At 38.6% G+C, this 15525-nt stretch overlaps 1 protein-coding gene across 1 annotated transcript in view; it reads right to left on the bottom strand.

Moving 5' to 3' along the window:
- LOC136874790 (MICOS complex subunit Mic10) overlaps positions 1 to 14988 on the bottom strand; it is a 205673-nt gene extending 190685 nt beyond the window's left edge. Inside the window, exon 1 of the mRNA XM_067148462.2 lies at positions 14832 to 14988. Coding sequence (XP_067004563.2) covers positions 14832 to 14840 — 9 coding nt within the window. The 5' untranslated portion in view covers positions 14841 to 14988. The remainder of the gene's footprint in view (positions 1 to 14831) is intronic.
- Between the last annotated feature and the right edge of the window lie 537 nt (positions 14989 to 15525).

Genomic DNA, 15525 nt, shown 5'->3' with positions numbered 1-15525 from the left:
TCCAATTACTGCTTTTGCCCAATTAGAATGTATCTTACTAACACTCCATGCTAATCTTTTTTTTTTTTTTTTTTTTGCTAGTTGCTTTACGTCACGCCGACACAGACAGGTCTTATGGCGACGATGGGATAGGGAAGGGCTGGGAGTGGGAAGGAAGCGGCCGTGGCCTTAAGGTACAGCCCCAGCATTTGCCTGGTGTGAAAATGGGAAACCACAGAAAACCATCTTCAGGGCTGCCGACAGTGGGGTTCGAACCTACTATCTCCCGAACACTGGACGTACTTAAGCGACTGCAGCTATCGAGCTCGGTCTACGCTAATCTTATTATTCTATGAAGCCATTTCATCCCCACTATATTTCACCATTTCAGGTCTAATTTCACCTATTCCTTCTGCTTTATGACATTGACCTCACTTCATCAAGCACAATTTCACCAACATCGTCCTCCTCCCCGCGAGCTCGGTTGTTCGCAACGTCACAAGGAAGATTTCCTTTTACGTTCAGATGATTTTCAAAATTATTCCTTCCACCTCTATAGCGATTCCCTGGGATCAATTATGAGTTCACCTAAATTACCCAAAACACTATTCATTTCATTTTTTTTTTTTCCTCCCTTCCTAAAATTTTGTATTATTGTCCTGAAAGGTTTCTCTGCTGTTTGACCTAGCTTTTCCAGGTTATTACCAAAATTCAAGAACTATCTGTTTTGCTCTGTATCTTTCATCTATATACAATTCCCTGTCTGCATTAGTCCTTGTTATGAGCCATTTCTGATAGGCTTTCTTTTTACGTTTACAAGCTGCTCTCACTTTAGCATTCCACCAAGATGTTCATATTTTCCCACCTTTACACACAGTTGTTCCGAGGTATTCCCTTGCTGTTTCTACTAGAGCATCCCTGTATGCCACCCATTCTCTTTCTATATCCTGAACCTGCTTCTGACCATTGTATGGAACTATTCACTAATCATATCCATGTACTTCTGTCTAATTTCCTCGCCTTGAGATTTTCTACCCTTATTCGTCTGCAGACCAATTTTACTTTCTCTGTCCTAGCCCTAGAGATACTTAGCTCACTACAGATCAGAGAGTGCTCTGTATCATCAATAAATCCCCAGAAAACCCACACATTCCTAACAGATTTCCTGAATTCGAAGTCGGTTAAGATATAGTCTATTATGGGTCTGATGTCCCTACCCTCCCATGTGTAGTGGTGAATAGCCTAATGCTTGAAGAATGCATTCATAATTGCTAAACTCATACTCGCACCCCAAGTCCAGCAAACGCTTCCCATTCCTATTAGCTTCCATACCTTCCCCACATTTACAAATCACCTTTTCATATCCTTCGGTTTCCAGTTCTTGCCCATTAGACTATCCTATCCATGCTGTTTTTCCTAACTTTGATGGCACTCAATGCTTCAAAAACTTGTCACTTCATCCTTATCTGCACCCTCACATGGTGAATAACTGAGACAATTCTCGACCCAATTCCTCCAACTGCCAAATCTACCCACATTATTTGCTCATTTACATAACAAACAGCGACTATGTTGCATTCAACAGTATTCCTGATGAACAGCCCTACCCCACACTCTACCCTTCCCTTTTTAAAACCTGTCAAGTACACTTTATAATCTCCCATTTCTTCCTCGTTATCTCTCCTTACCCGAATATCATTTAGTCCTAACACATCCAGATGCATCCCGTTTGCTGAATCAGACAGTTCTACTTTCTTTCTTCCATACATACATACATATCCCACGTCGTTCCATCTTAAACGATGGGTCGGCAAACGAGGCTTCTCCACCAGTTGCGGTCCCTGAACTTCTCTCCTTCTTCAATGCTTTCCAAAGTATGTCCTCTCTGTTGAATGTCAATCTTCACCATGTCCTTGTACCCGAGTCTTGGTCGCCCTCTTGGTCTTTTGTCTTCAAGTTTTAGGTCGAGGCTGATGACCTCGATGTTAGGCCCCTTTAAACAACAAGCAAGCAAGTTTTAAATCGTACATTTTTTTGGTAATCTGTTATCACCCATGCGTCGCATATGTCCATACCATCTCAGTCGCTGCACTGTTATTTTGTCCTACAGTCTTACAACTTGAGCCTGCTTGCGGATTTCCTCATTACGGACTCTGTTCCTCCGTGTTTTGCCAATCATGCTACGGACAAATTTCATTTCTGCTGCCTGGATTCTACTAACATCTTTGTTTCTCATGGTCCATGTTTCGCAACCATAAGTCTTCCATAAGCACCATTATTACTGATAGCTCCCCATCGAATTCCATTTTGTTCGCCAAGTTGTTTCCAAGGAGTCCCTCGCCTGTCAAATGGGAGTGGGACTCCGTTACTTCCATAGGTCTGAGGCTTGCTTAACTTTTTGAGTGCCAAGGGATGATTTATCATTCCTCCGTGAACTCGCCGAAAGTGCCAGGAATGATATTTCATCCCTCTTGCAGACTTGTTTAGAAACCATCGTCGTTCATCCTTTTTCGTTAGATGGCAGCACATATCAGTATATTTTTATCAAGGAAGGTGTGTAGTCTCCAAATTTAACACCAGGAGCCGAATAAATTATTTGCTTTCGTGTGACGAACATTTAAAAAATGTGAAGGCTGTGTCCGCACATCATGTGCACATGTCAACAGTGATGGCGGACTTACGGGAAGACGTATTTACAAATAATGATGGTCTAGCTGACTACATACATAGTTTAGGGAATGACAATAATTATTCCGAGTCAGAAAATGAATTGGACTTCATAACAGTGTTGAAAATACTTCTAGTGAGGTTATAATCAGCGAGAGTGATTCTGAGAACGATTTTGTACACACCGCCAATTGCCGAGGTTAGAAATAATTCGGAATGTAACGAAGATTTCCACGGTAATATTTCTGTTAACAATATCATACATTGCCATTATTTAGTGAAGTTACCCGTGATAGTGATTTACCATACCAATCACCTCACACTTTCCTCGAGTTACATAGACCGAAACATGCCCCTCCTCATGATGCTGTATCTGTACCTTATATTTTGATTTTTAAGATATTATCACTCTAAATAACATAATTTTATCTAATACGACAGTCAAGAGTCTGTGCTACAAAAATATACCACCAGTTAGTGTGTCATACTGATTTTTAGAACCACATATTTGCCTTAAAATGTGGATTTTCATTAATTGTTTTTAAAATTTTTAAATTTGTGACTTATTTTAATTTTAATTATGAATGATTTTAGGTATAAACTGCCATTAATTCAAAGGGACATTACTTCTATATAACAGAAAAAAATTTCACTGAGAATGGGTGTAAATTGAGAGAGTAATGAATTTTTTCCTAGAGATTTGCAAATCGGACAAAAAGTGGGTGGCACTCTTGGCTAGTACCTAACAAATACGCGTGGCACTGGGAGGGTTAAAACATTCTGAGTGTGCTCAGTGAAAATTCTATGAAGTCAGACACTACCCTTACTTACACATAGTCCAAGGGAGGATCTCTCCTCGAACGGGTTAGGGACCAGTGATGGGAGCAGTCCTAGCTATGTGAGCACAAGGAGACCCATGACTCGGAAAATGTTTAAGACGCCCACTCCCATTCCATAGCAAGTGGTATCCCGAATTTCAGGACCACTTACTAGGCCACTCAGCCGTTGCCCATGGTTCACAAATTAGGACATGACTACTATTATTAGTATTATTTGAAGATTCTATCTAGCACACTGAATTATCCACTCTGAAGAATTACATCCTATTCAATATCATATATCATTATTATGGAAGAAATGCATCCCATTTACACAATCACTATATTACAGTACCAGTCAAAAGTTTAGGACCACACAGATAATTCATGAAATGTCATCTAGAACCTAAAATTGTGCTACTAGACCTCTGCATTTTTTTCCTGAACTCTTGCATCTAAGATGATTTCATTGTAGAAGTTACTGTATACGTTTTTAACTGTTGGAAGGTCACCTCGGAAAGTCAAAATTTGTGGAAATATTATGTATTAGATACTCTAATTGGTTGCAAGTAACATCACCAAGATTCTCTGGTAGACTTAGCAATAGCTGGGGGTCATTTTAGTATAAATATAAAAATTCCAAAAAAATGCAGCAGTGATTTTTGCGTGTTTATTTTCTTTCAAACCAGATGGTATGTTTTTCCTTGTTCTTGTCATAGGACTCGGTGTGAGCTATCAGTACCAGAAATGTGTTCATGGATGCCACCTCCAGAATGCAAATGAAACTATCACGGCAGATAAGTTTCTTGTCATAGGTCTCAGTGTGAGCTATCAGTGATAGAAATGTGTTCATGGATGCCACCTGCAGAGTGCAAATGAAACTATCAGGGCAGATAAGTCTCATTCCAATAGCTTTTCCTGAGACCTTAGTCACACATGACAAAGAAAAATCATTCACCTTGGAGCTGTTTTAAAAAAAAACACAAAAAACCGATGCATATTTTTGGAATTTTTATATTTGAACTAAAATGGAACCCACCTATTAAGTCTACAAAAAAAAATCTTGGTTTTGGTACTTGCAACCAATCAGAGTATAAAGTACATTATATTACCAAAATGTTTATTTTTTTGTGTGACCTTCCAAGAGTTAAAAATTCGTAACTTCTACAGTACTAGGACTAACTCAATGAAATCAGGCGACATATATCCTATTAGATGTGAGAGCTCAGAAAGAAAATTACAGAGGTCTAGTGGCACAATTTTAGGTTCTAGATGACATTTTGTGATCTCTTTATGTGGTCCTCTACTTTTGACTAGTACTGTCCACATTCTCATTGCAACCATTACCTACTCGTGGTCTAATATTTGACTGTATCTTGAAGAATACCTAACATGCTTCACATTAACAAAATATCACCATAGCCTTAAGAAATATGAGACCAAAACTCATTAAACGCAAAAGAAATATTACCATTAATTCTAAAATGCATACTTCACACTGTCCATTAAATTTAGAAGATAGTCTGACTATTACAGATATAAATTGACTCAATTAGAGAAATACCTTTCATAAGATTTTAGATTACTCTATAGCAACCGAAATTATAATGGAATTGTATGTCCGGAGGATCCTACTATCTCTTTCATATCTTAAAAGTCTTGTATCATTATTCACATGTCCTAACTATTCTATGGCATACTAGATCTTCACCTGCAAAGAAAAAGTACAGAAAAGAAAAATTACATAACAGAAATCTACATATTAAAAACGCAGACATATCTCCCTTTGCTCGTATTCCCATTTTGTCAGCTGGTGATGCTTGCCAGCGAGGAATCATCTCAAGAGTCAGGTCACTTTCCATTTACAGCATCATGATGTCAGATTCCTGGTCCATACACACCGAGAGCTGGTCTGCGTCATTTGGACACTGAAACTTTGAAATTATATTAGATGCGTTGTCTCACACACACACAAATATATAACTGAACCACTAGCAAACAATACATTCTGACGCACTTTTAAGGTAGTTCTACCTTCGATTTCAAGGCATCATGTACCTTAGAATGAAAGAAAAAATTGATAAAATTATTCCATAATAGTACATTATGCAACAAGCCTACAATGGCAATAATTAAGACATGAGTATGTTTATAAAACGAACGAAGCGAGTTTTATAAATTCCATATGAGTGTCTTAATTACCATCATAGGCGAGTTGCATAAGACTGTTTAATGCTCGACGATAATTATAACTCTATTTTCTAAATATTCATAAATTTCTGTCGGGATGTCGCTTGACAGTTGAGTTTATTGAAGAGAGTGCAGAGCGCATGCGCTGGGTTATTGATTTTCTGAGAGTGGTTCAGAGGCCTTAACAATGTGACAATGTCATATGTTTTCAAAGCTTTGATAGAAGGTTATCATAACCAAGCTTTATTTCAAATAGGCTACAAATTGTTTATTATACAGTTGGTGAAGTGAATTTGCGGGAATGTGCCGTGTGGTTGTGGAATATTGGAAGTAGAAGCTGCACTGACGTTAATATGCGTGTCCGACATGTTTGATTTTACAAGTTATAAATCTCATTTTTCAACCATATTGGAGTACAGAGTAATAAATTATTATATTTATAATATATTTGAAGAACCACCTTTCCAATACACAAAATCCTTATGTTTAGGATGAAACCGTTAAATCACAAATTGGACATGTTTCGCTCAATCTTAGTGAGCATCATCAGCAATAGAAAACCTAAAACATTGGTAGGTTTTGTTTTGCAAACAGGTGCGAAGCTACTGCGTTGAGCGCAGGTGTGATGCTATACTTACCTAATTGGTCAAACGAGTTCTATCATAATGAAAATCTGAACTCTGATTGGTGGAGAACCTGTATCATAATAAAACCTGAACTATAATGAGCCTCATTAAGATTCAGTTTTGTGGCATACAATATTTATATTTCGACATCATCGAGCATAAAATATATTTTTGAAATCTAGACAGTGAATCAATCTGAATGGACTCTAGCAAAATAAAATGCTTTTAAATCACACCCCATCTCTGCCTTCAATGAAAACTTAGATCTCATGAAACTAACTTTCCCTCCATGGATCATACTCTGATTAACCCGAGAGTAGGAATGTGGACTGCTGCCAGACCCCCATGACGAAATCTGTAACTACTGCGACCATATTTGGTCAGTTATACTGCTAATACTTTGTCTACTTTCACTCACACATTCTCTAACAAGTTCCTGCATGCATCTCCCGTGTTCTTTGTCTTAGGGAAAGAAAACTGACAATATGTAACTGGGTTATCCGTGGATCCCATGTTAGTATTACTGGAATTAGCGGAATTTTTTGTTTACTTAATTCTAGGACATTCTGTTGTAAGTGCTCATGACATCTGTATGAAGCACATGAAAAATATTTGTGAGCCTTGTGTTAATGCTGGAGAACCCACAAATAGTGAATCTGAATGTGACTTACAATGAAACAGAATTGCAATGAATAGTCAAATTATGATAAATGGAATTGTTTTTGTGTTTCTAACTTGTATATGTTTGTTGACATGTCAAAAAAGTACTTTACATAACAATGTAGTTCTATTCTGTGTTAAACCCTGTTTTACTGTTTATTAAATAAAGACTGGTTTCACATTCATTACAGTATGACAGAAGATAAGAGGTGGATGGGTTCCTAGGACACCCCACGTTACTACTGCCATTACCAAAGAGCCACTACGACCAGCATACTGAAAGAATTACTGTCATCAAGATAAACACCAAACCAATGCCCACCACCATAGTGCAAGTCTATATGTCTACTAGTTCAGCGGATGATGAGGAAATCGAAAGAATATAAGAAGAGATAGAAGATTTAATACAATATATAAAAGGAGACGAGAATCTAATTGTGATGGGAGACTGGAATGCAGTGGTAGGCCAAGGAAGAGAAGGTAATACAGTAGAAGAATTCGGATTGGGACAAAGGAACGAAAGAGGAAGTCTGTTGGTTGAATTCTGCACTGATCATAATTTAATCCTTGCCAATACTTTGTTCAAACACCACAAACGATGGCTGCATATGTGAATGAGACCTGGAAACACTGCAAAGTATCAAATAGACTCCATTAAGATTAGGCAGAGATTCAGAAACCAGGTGTTGGATTGCAAAATTTTCCCAGGAGCAGACGTGGACTCTGACCACAACCTGTTGGTCATGAAATGCCATCTGAAGTTGAAGAAATTGAAAAAAGGAAGGAATGCAAGGAGATGGGATCTACACCAAGTTGAAAGAAAAGAATGTGAGGGATTGTTTCAAGGAACATGTTGCACAAAGACTAAATGAAAAGGCTGAAGGAAACACAATAGAGGAAGAGTGGACAATTATTAAAAATGAAGTCAGTAGGGCTGCTGAAGAAATGTTAGGAAGGAAGAAAAGATCAACTAAGAATCAGCGGGTAACTCAGGAGATACTAGACCTGATTGATGAATGACGAAAATACAAGAATGCTAGAAATGAAGAAGGGCAGAAAAGAACACAGGTGATTAAAAAATGAAATGGATAGAAAGTGCAAGGTAGCCAAGGAAGAATGGCTGAAGAAGAAGTGCAAGGATGTCAAAGGTTGTATGGTCCTGGGGAAGGTAGATGCTGGATACAGGAAAATCAAGGAAACCTTTGGAGAAAGGAAATCTAGACATATGAATATTAAGCGCACAGATGGAAAGCAACTTCTAGGAAAAGAACACAAAGCAGAAAGATGGCAGGAACATATCCATGTTGCACAAAGACTAAATGAAAAGGCTGAAGGAAACACAATAGAGGAAGAGTGGACAATTATTAAAAACGAAGTCAGTAGGGCTGCTGAAGAAATGTTAGGAAGGAAGAAAAGATCAACTAAGAATCATACTGTATCAAGATAAAGATGTAGATGATTTGGTTCTGGAAGAAGAAGAAGAGGCTGTTGATGCTGATGAAATGGGAGACCCAATTTTGAGGTCAAAGTTCGACAGAACTGTGAGAGACCTAAACAGGAACAAGGCACCTGGGATTGATGACATTCCCTCGGAATTACTGACTGCCTTAGGAGAAACCAGCTTACTGACTGCCTTAGGAGAAACCAGCATGGCAAGGTTATTCCATTTAGTGTGCAAGATGTATGAGACAGGAGAAGTGCCATCCAATTTTCGGCAGAATGTTGTTATACCTATTCCCAAGAAAGCCGGTGCTGACAACAGTGAAAACTACCGCACCATTAGTTTAGTAACTCATGGCTGCAAAATTTTAACAGGCATTATTTACAGAAGAATGGAAAGAAAAGTTGAAGCTGAGTTGGGAAAAGATCAGCAATTTGCTTTACGTCGCACCGACACAGATATGTCTTATGGCGACGATGGGATAGGAAAGGCCTAGGAATTGGAAGGAAGCAGCCGTGGCCTTAATTAAGGTACAGCCCCGGCATTTGCCTGGTGTGAAAATGGGAAACCACGGAAAACCATTTTCAGGGCTGCCGACAGTGGGGCTCGAACCCACTATCTCCCGATTACTAGATACTGGCCACACTTAAGCGACTGCAGCTATCGAGCTCGGTGGGAAAAGATCAATTTGGCTTCAGAAGAAGAAATGTAGGAACACGTGAAGCAATCCTGGCTTTACGTCTGATCTTAGACGATCGAATTAAGAAGGACAAGCCCACGTACATGGCGTTTGTAGATCTAGAAAAGGCATTCGATAATGTTGATTGGATCAAGTATTTCAGATTCTGAAGGTGATTGGGATCAGGAACGAAGAATTATCTACAATCTGTATAAAAATCAGTCTGCAATGATAAGAATCGAGGGCTTTGAAAAAGAAGCAGCAATCCAGAAAGGAGTTAGGCAAGGCTGCAGTTTGTCCCTCCTCCTTTTCAATGTTTACTTAGAACAGGAATTAAAGTAAATCAAAGAGGAATTCGAAAAGGGAATCACAATACAAGGAGAGGAAATCAAAACCTTGAGATTTGCGGATGATATTGTTATTTTATCTGAGACTGCAGAAGATCTCGAGAAGCTGCTGAATGATATGGATGAAGTCTTGGGTAAGGAGTACAAGATGAAAATAAATAAGTCTAAAACAAAAGAAGAAATCTTGACTGTCCATGAGAAAGGCTTCTTAAACAATGGCTCAAAACTTTACGTCTCCATCTGACAGAACGAATCGCCATCAACAGCAACATATGACGTCACTCCATATGAACACTGCAGAGAGGTTTTGAATTGAATCCAGGCTTTTGGCATGCAATCTAGTTATTATAAATTGTATACCACCACCTCTCCTACCCTGCCGACTAACATTCTGATGTTGAACTTGATTTCGAATAACGGGACTCAAACCGGCTAAACACATTGTCAGACCATCTACACTTGATGCCTTAATGATCACCAGGCCACCTTATTATGGTTAACAATTGCTTTATAAAGTAAATGCAGCAGAACTACACTGAATCATTCTCAAAGTTATTACAATAATAATAAATTTATGTCTGAAGTTTATATCTTATGATCAAAGTCATTAGATAAAATGCTACAACATTTAATTTAGAAACTAATAAATAATATGATAAAGATTTTGATTTCCATCGGAACTTCAAATATTTGTCCTGAAGGAGTAAATTTTATCTGCATCCTCTAAGAAATGTTGTTGTATTGCTTTGGTTAGATCCGCTTTTAAGGGATACAAAAGAGGGAGATAGTGATCACAACTAGAAAGGGATTATGCTTGGAGGGGAACAGCTTAGGAAGGTAGAGAGTTTCAAGTACTTAGGAAGTATCATAGAGGAAAGTGGAAGAAATGATCAGGAAATAATTGAGCGTGGAAGACAAGCAGGAACATTCCTGAAAAGTGTCAATAGCCTGGTTTGGAGCAAGGATGTCCCTCAGGGAAGCAAAAGGGTGATATAAGGATGTACTATATACCTATTCTGATGTATGCAGCTGAGACTTGGGTAATGAGGCAGAGAGCCGTGAATAGAATACAGGCAAGTGAAATAAAATTTCTGAAAAGCAGGATAGGAGTGACAAGATGGGATAAGATGCGAAATGAGAAGGTTCGAGATATAGTAAAAGAAGAGCCACTACAGAATAGGATAGAGGCATCTAGACTTAGATGGTATGGACACATGAAGAGAATGACAGAGGAAAGGATACCGAGGAGGATGCACAAAATGGAGATAACAGGTAAACGACCAAGAGGAATACCAAGAGACAGGTGGATAAAAGGAGTGGAAGAGTGTGTACAGAGAAGAGGTAGGAAGACAAGAGGAGATGGAGAGGCTTATGTTCCAAGCAGACTGCCAACAGCTGGAAGCTGCAGATGATGATGATGATGATGATGATGATATGGGAGACAGAGAAATTGAGGCATTTAGTATCCAGAACTTCTGGTCTTGTTGAAGGAGTGGAGGATATGAATGATCCTTATTTACCAACTGATGAGCCCAAATTGACATACTGGGGTGAAACGCTGACAGCCAAGAACGAGTTAGCTGGAAAGTGTATAATTTCCAATAACGGACCAATTATATCGGCCGATATGAAGTGGTGCCATTTAGGTGGCTTGCCTACCAATTTGGCATTCCCACTGTGCTATCTAGTAACAAAAAAAGAATTCTACTGGAACGGATACTATGGCTGACTTAATTTAATTCTGTCAAGTGACACGTAAGTGCTACATCAGGGATCTTTAACATACCAATGATGAGATAAGAGAGCCAAGATTTTTGACTGTCCAAAAATTTACTACCTCAGCCAGAATCAAACTTGCAAACTTGGGATCATGAGTTTGACACTCTACTACTGATCCACCAAGGCAGCTTAATAATGAAACTGATGATCAGAGCAGGGAACTTAGGCAAAATGCCCTTTTATAACTTATATTTTTCTTTTACAATTTGCTGTAAGTCGCACCAACACAGAGAGGTCTTATGGCAACGATGGGATAGGAAAGTGTTAGAAGTGGGAAGCAAGCAATCATGGCCTTAATTAAGATTCAGTCCAGCATTTGCCGGGTGCAAAAAAAAGAAATCGCAGAAAACGATCTTCGGGGCTGCCAACAGTAAGGTTCAAACCCACAATTTCCCAAATGCAAGCTGACAGCTACATGACCCAAACCACGCAGCCACTCACTTGTTCCTTTTATATTTAAATAGTCTTAAATCTCCATTATGCAACCTTTTGTCAGTGAAATACTGAAATTTCATCATTTTCATTTTTTCTATTAATTTTTCCTTTAAAAAATGACAAATGCCTATCGCTTAATTTCTTACTTACCTCTTCTTCATTAAAAATCATCTAGATTTATATTTTAATTTACTTCGCTACAAGACCACAGTGTCTGCAAAAGAGATTAAATATACAACTTGTAATCTATGAAGGATGCATATCCAATATGCACAGATGTAAGCCTACATATGATTGGTTGATTATATATTAGAACACGTTTGTGATAAACAGTAGAAAGACAGAGTAGTGGAGCAAGTATTATCTGCGCACTTTTTAGCGATAGATTTACACCCTAGTGCTGAATCGGTTGACTTTGGTTATCTTCGAGATTCGTATTGGCAACCTTTGGAACACAAACTAAGAATCGCTTATGATTGCTGTGCGACATCTGGCATACACTTTATATACTAGTACTGTTGTTTACACAGCAAAGCCAAACTATAGAATTCATGCCAGGAACAAGTTTCGCATCGAGAAATGTTATATAGTGTTATATATTGTGTGTGTGTGTGGCACAGTTGTTGGCGTAAGATAACAAAGGTTTAGAAAATTCATATCGATCTATCATATTATCGATTCAATTCAGATTTCTTTGCCATTCAGTTGGCAGTATTACCGGAACCGGCAGTGCTCCCTCCTTACTCCCCAACCCAGTACAAAAATCTATCACTAAAAAGTGCGCGTACAATAAATTCCTTGTATCAGTAAAACTTCAGTACAGTATTGTCCCAACTTAATATGTGGAATCTTATAAATTTTACCTCGTATACCATGTAGGAGAGAGAAAGTGTTCAATGCTATGACTGAGGAGCTACCAACCTGCCCTAAGTAGTAACTAAACTTTTGTAGTAAAATATCATAAAACTACAGACATTTTCCAGAGAAGGCAGGCGAAAGAGCACTGCTATTGACTGATACAAACTCAGCATAGCGTCACTACAGACATACTGTATTTCATTTCCAACTGTGAAACAATAAAAAATTGTAAACAATACTTATGAATAACTGCGTTATGTGCTAGGCCTATTATTATTAATTAGACCAATGGTCCGTCACCCAACAGTGGTGTCATGTACAGGGCCATACTCCCTTTGAGAGGCTCTTTGATAAGCACCACTAACATATTAGTACAGTGGATTATTTGGCAGTGAGCTGGGATGTGCACAGACCAATAGAGAAAGAAAGAGCTGCTCCCCACTCTCCTAGGATTTACCTGAACAGGTGGTAGCACAGTCTGAGTGAGTGAGTTGGCCAATGACAACAAAAGTGTGTCGTTTTCTATGCCTAGTACAGTGTACTCTCTAGTGCACAATACCGAAGTTCCACCCATTTGCGGCCCAGTTTTGAGTGAACCTTCATATAAAGAAATAGGGCAAATTTAAATCATGTCAATTAAAATCGTAGATGATGCAGTGCAACTACAACAAAACAGAATACATCAAGGAAGGACAGTGCACTGTCTGAAGGGAAAAATGTAGCCTACAGTATAGGTGTGTTTTCGCAAAATATTGTACGTGCAACTTTTAGTGATAGCCGGTGTTACAGGGGTGAGGAGTAAGGAGGGAGCACTCCTGGTTCTGGTAATACTACCAACTGAATGGAAATGAAATCTGAATTGAATCGATAGTATGATCGATCGATATGAATTTTCTAAACCTTCATCTTCAGCCAACAACTGTCACACACACACATTATATAACATTATATAACATTTCTCGATGCAAATCTTGTTCCTAGCATGAATTCTAGAGTTTAGCTTTGCTGTGTAAACAACAACAGTACTAGTATGTAAAGTGTATACCAGATGTTTCACAGCGATTCATAGTTAAGTGTTTCAAAGGTTGCCAATACGCATTTCGAAGATAACCGAGGTATACCGATTCAGCACTAGGGTGTCCAAATATCACTAAAAGTTGCGCGTACTATACTTATTTAGATCAATTTTTATAACATGACACTACATACGACGATAATACTGCAGTAGATATTTAGTCATTTATTAATTCAAAATCTGAACACACCGGGCGAGTTGGCCACGCGATCAGGCGCGCGCAGCTGTGAGCTTGCATCCGGAAGATAATGGGTTCGAACCCCATGTGAGAATAGTATATTAGAAAATAATTGTATATGCATCTCTGGTAATATTTTCTAGCCTTTTAACAGATGATACAGGTTTCCTTTTTTCTGCCTATTTTTGTTTTTAGTTAGTTAGTTGCTAGTTGTTTCACGTCGCACCGACACAGATAGATCTTACGGCGACGATGGGACAGGAAAGGGCTAGGAGTGGGAAGGAAGCGACCGTGGCCTTAATTAAGGTACAGCCCCAACATTTGCCTGGTGTGAAAATGGGAAACCACCGGGCGAGTTGGCCGTGCGCGTAGAGGCGCGCGGCTGTGAGCTTGCATCGGGGAGATAGTAGGTTCGAATCCCACTATCGGCAGCCCTGAAAATGGTTTTCCGTGGTTTCCCATTTTTATACCAGGCAAATGCTGGGGCTGTACCTTAATTAAGGCCACGGCCGCTTCCTTCCAACTCCTAGGCCTTTCCTATCCCATCGTCGCCATAAGACCTATCTGTGTCGGCGCGACGTAAAGCCCCTAGCAAAAAAAATGGGAAACCACGGAAAACCATTTTCAGGGCTGCCGACAGTGGGGTTCGAACCTACTATCTCCCGAATACTGGATACTGGCCGCGCTTAAGCGACTGCAGCTATCGAGCTCGGTAGTTTGTTTTTAGAGTCAAAATGACAATCTCTATTGATGACATACAAGAAGTAAAACAGAAAATACAAGAACAAAGTGGATTTCATTGCTCTCACCAGATACGAAACATTACATATAAAGTTATATTAATTTCGGCCAAATCATAACCTAAAAGTATGCTTCGAATGTTAAAATGCTTTTATATGCAATCCCAAGATTTTTCCGCACGATATCAAAACTTCATATATTATACGTGAAATTTGTATCTACTTACGAAACATGTTTTGCGAATTAAGCATTGAATATCTTTTATTTTCACTCACTCAACATAACCCTATATAATCAGGGTGAAGAATATTTTCTTTGAATCTGAGTAAATACATAATGTTAATTAAACATAAGTTACCTGAGCCATGCTTGAAGTGTATTTACTTCTTTCCCTGTATCCTACTCAAGAAATCGTCAATAACAGAACGATATACGATATTCTTTTCTATCTTCACCAGGATTCCACAGCACACATCTCCTTTCCTAGAGCGCAGCCATATTCTCTACGCCACGAACACTCCCTACAGGGTATGGTGGAACTACACAACGGAGCGCATTTCAAATCGTGAACTAGCTACAGCACACAACCCCATGGGCGCGAACGGCCTATTACGGGCCTCTGTGTCCCAACAGCAAATTTCATCGTTTTATATCTGCGAATCAAAGTGATTAATCGAGGTAGCAATATAATGGAACATTATTATTATTATTATTATTATTATTATTATTATTATTATTATTATTATTATTATTATTATTATTATTATTATTATTATTATTATTATTATTATTATTATTATTATTATTATTATTATTATTATTATTATTATTATTATTATTATTGCTGCTGATGAAATGGGCGACCCAATTTCGAGGTCAGAATTAGACAGAGCTTGGAGAGCCCTGTACAGTAACAAGGCCCCTGGATTTGATACCGGTAACATACCCTCAGAATTACTGACTGCCTAAGGAGAATCTGGCATGGCGAGGTTATTCCATTTAGAGTGTAAGATGGATGAAGCAGGGGAAGTCCCGATCGATTTTAGACAGAG

The sequence above is a fragment of the Anabrus simplex genome, chromosome 5 (genome assembly GCF_040414725.1).
Source record: "Anabrus simplex isolate iqAnaSimp1 chromosome 5, ASM4041472v1, whole genome shotgun sequence".
Classification (NCBI taxonomy): domain Eukaryota; kingdom Metazoa; phylum Arthropoda; class Insecta; order Orthoptera; family Tettigoniidae; genus Anabrus; species Anabrus simplex.
This window is presented reverse-complemented; position numbering and strand designations above follow the sequence as displayed.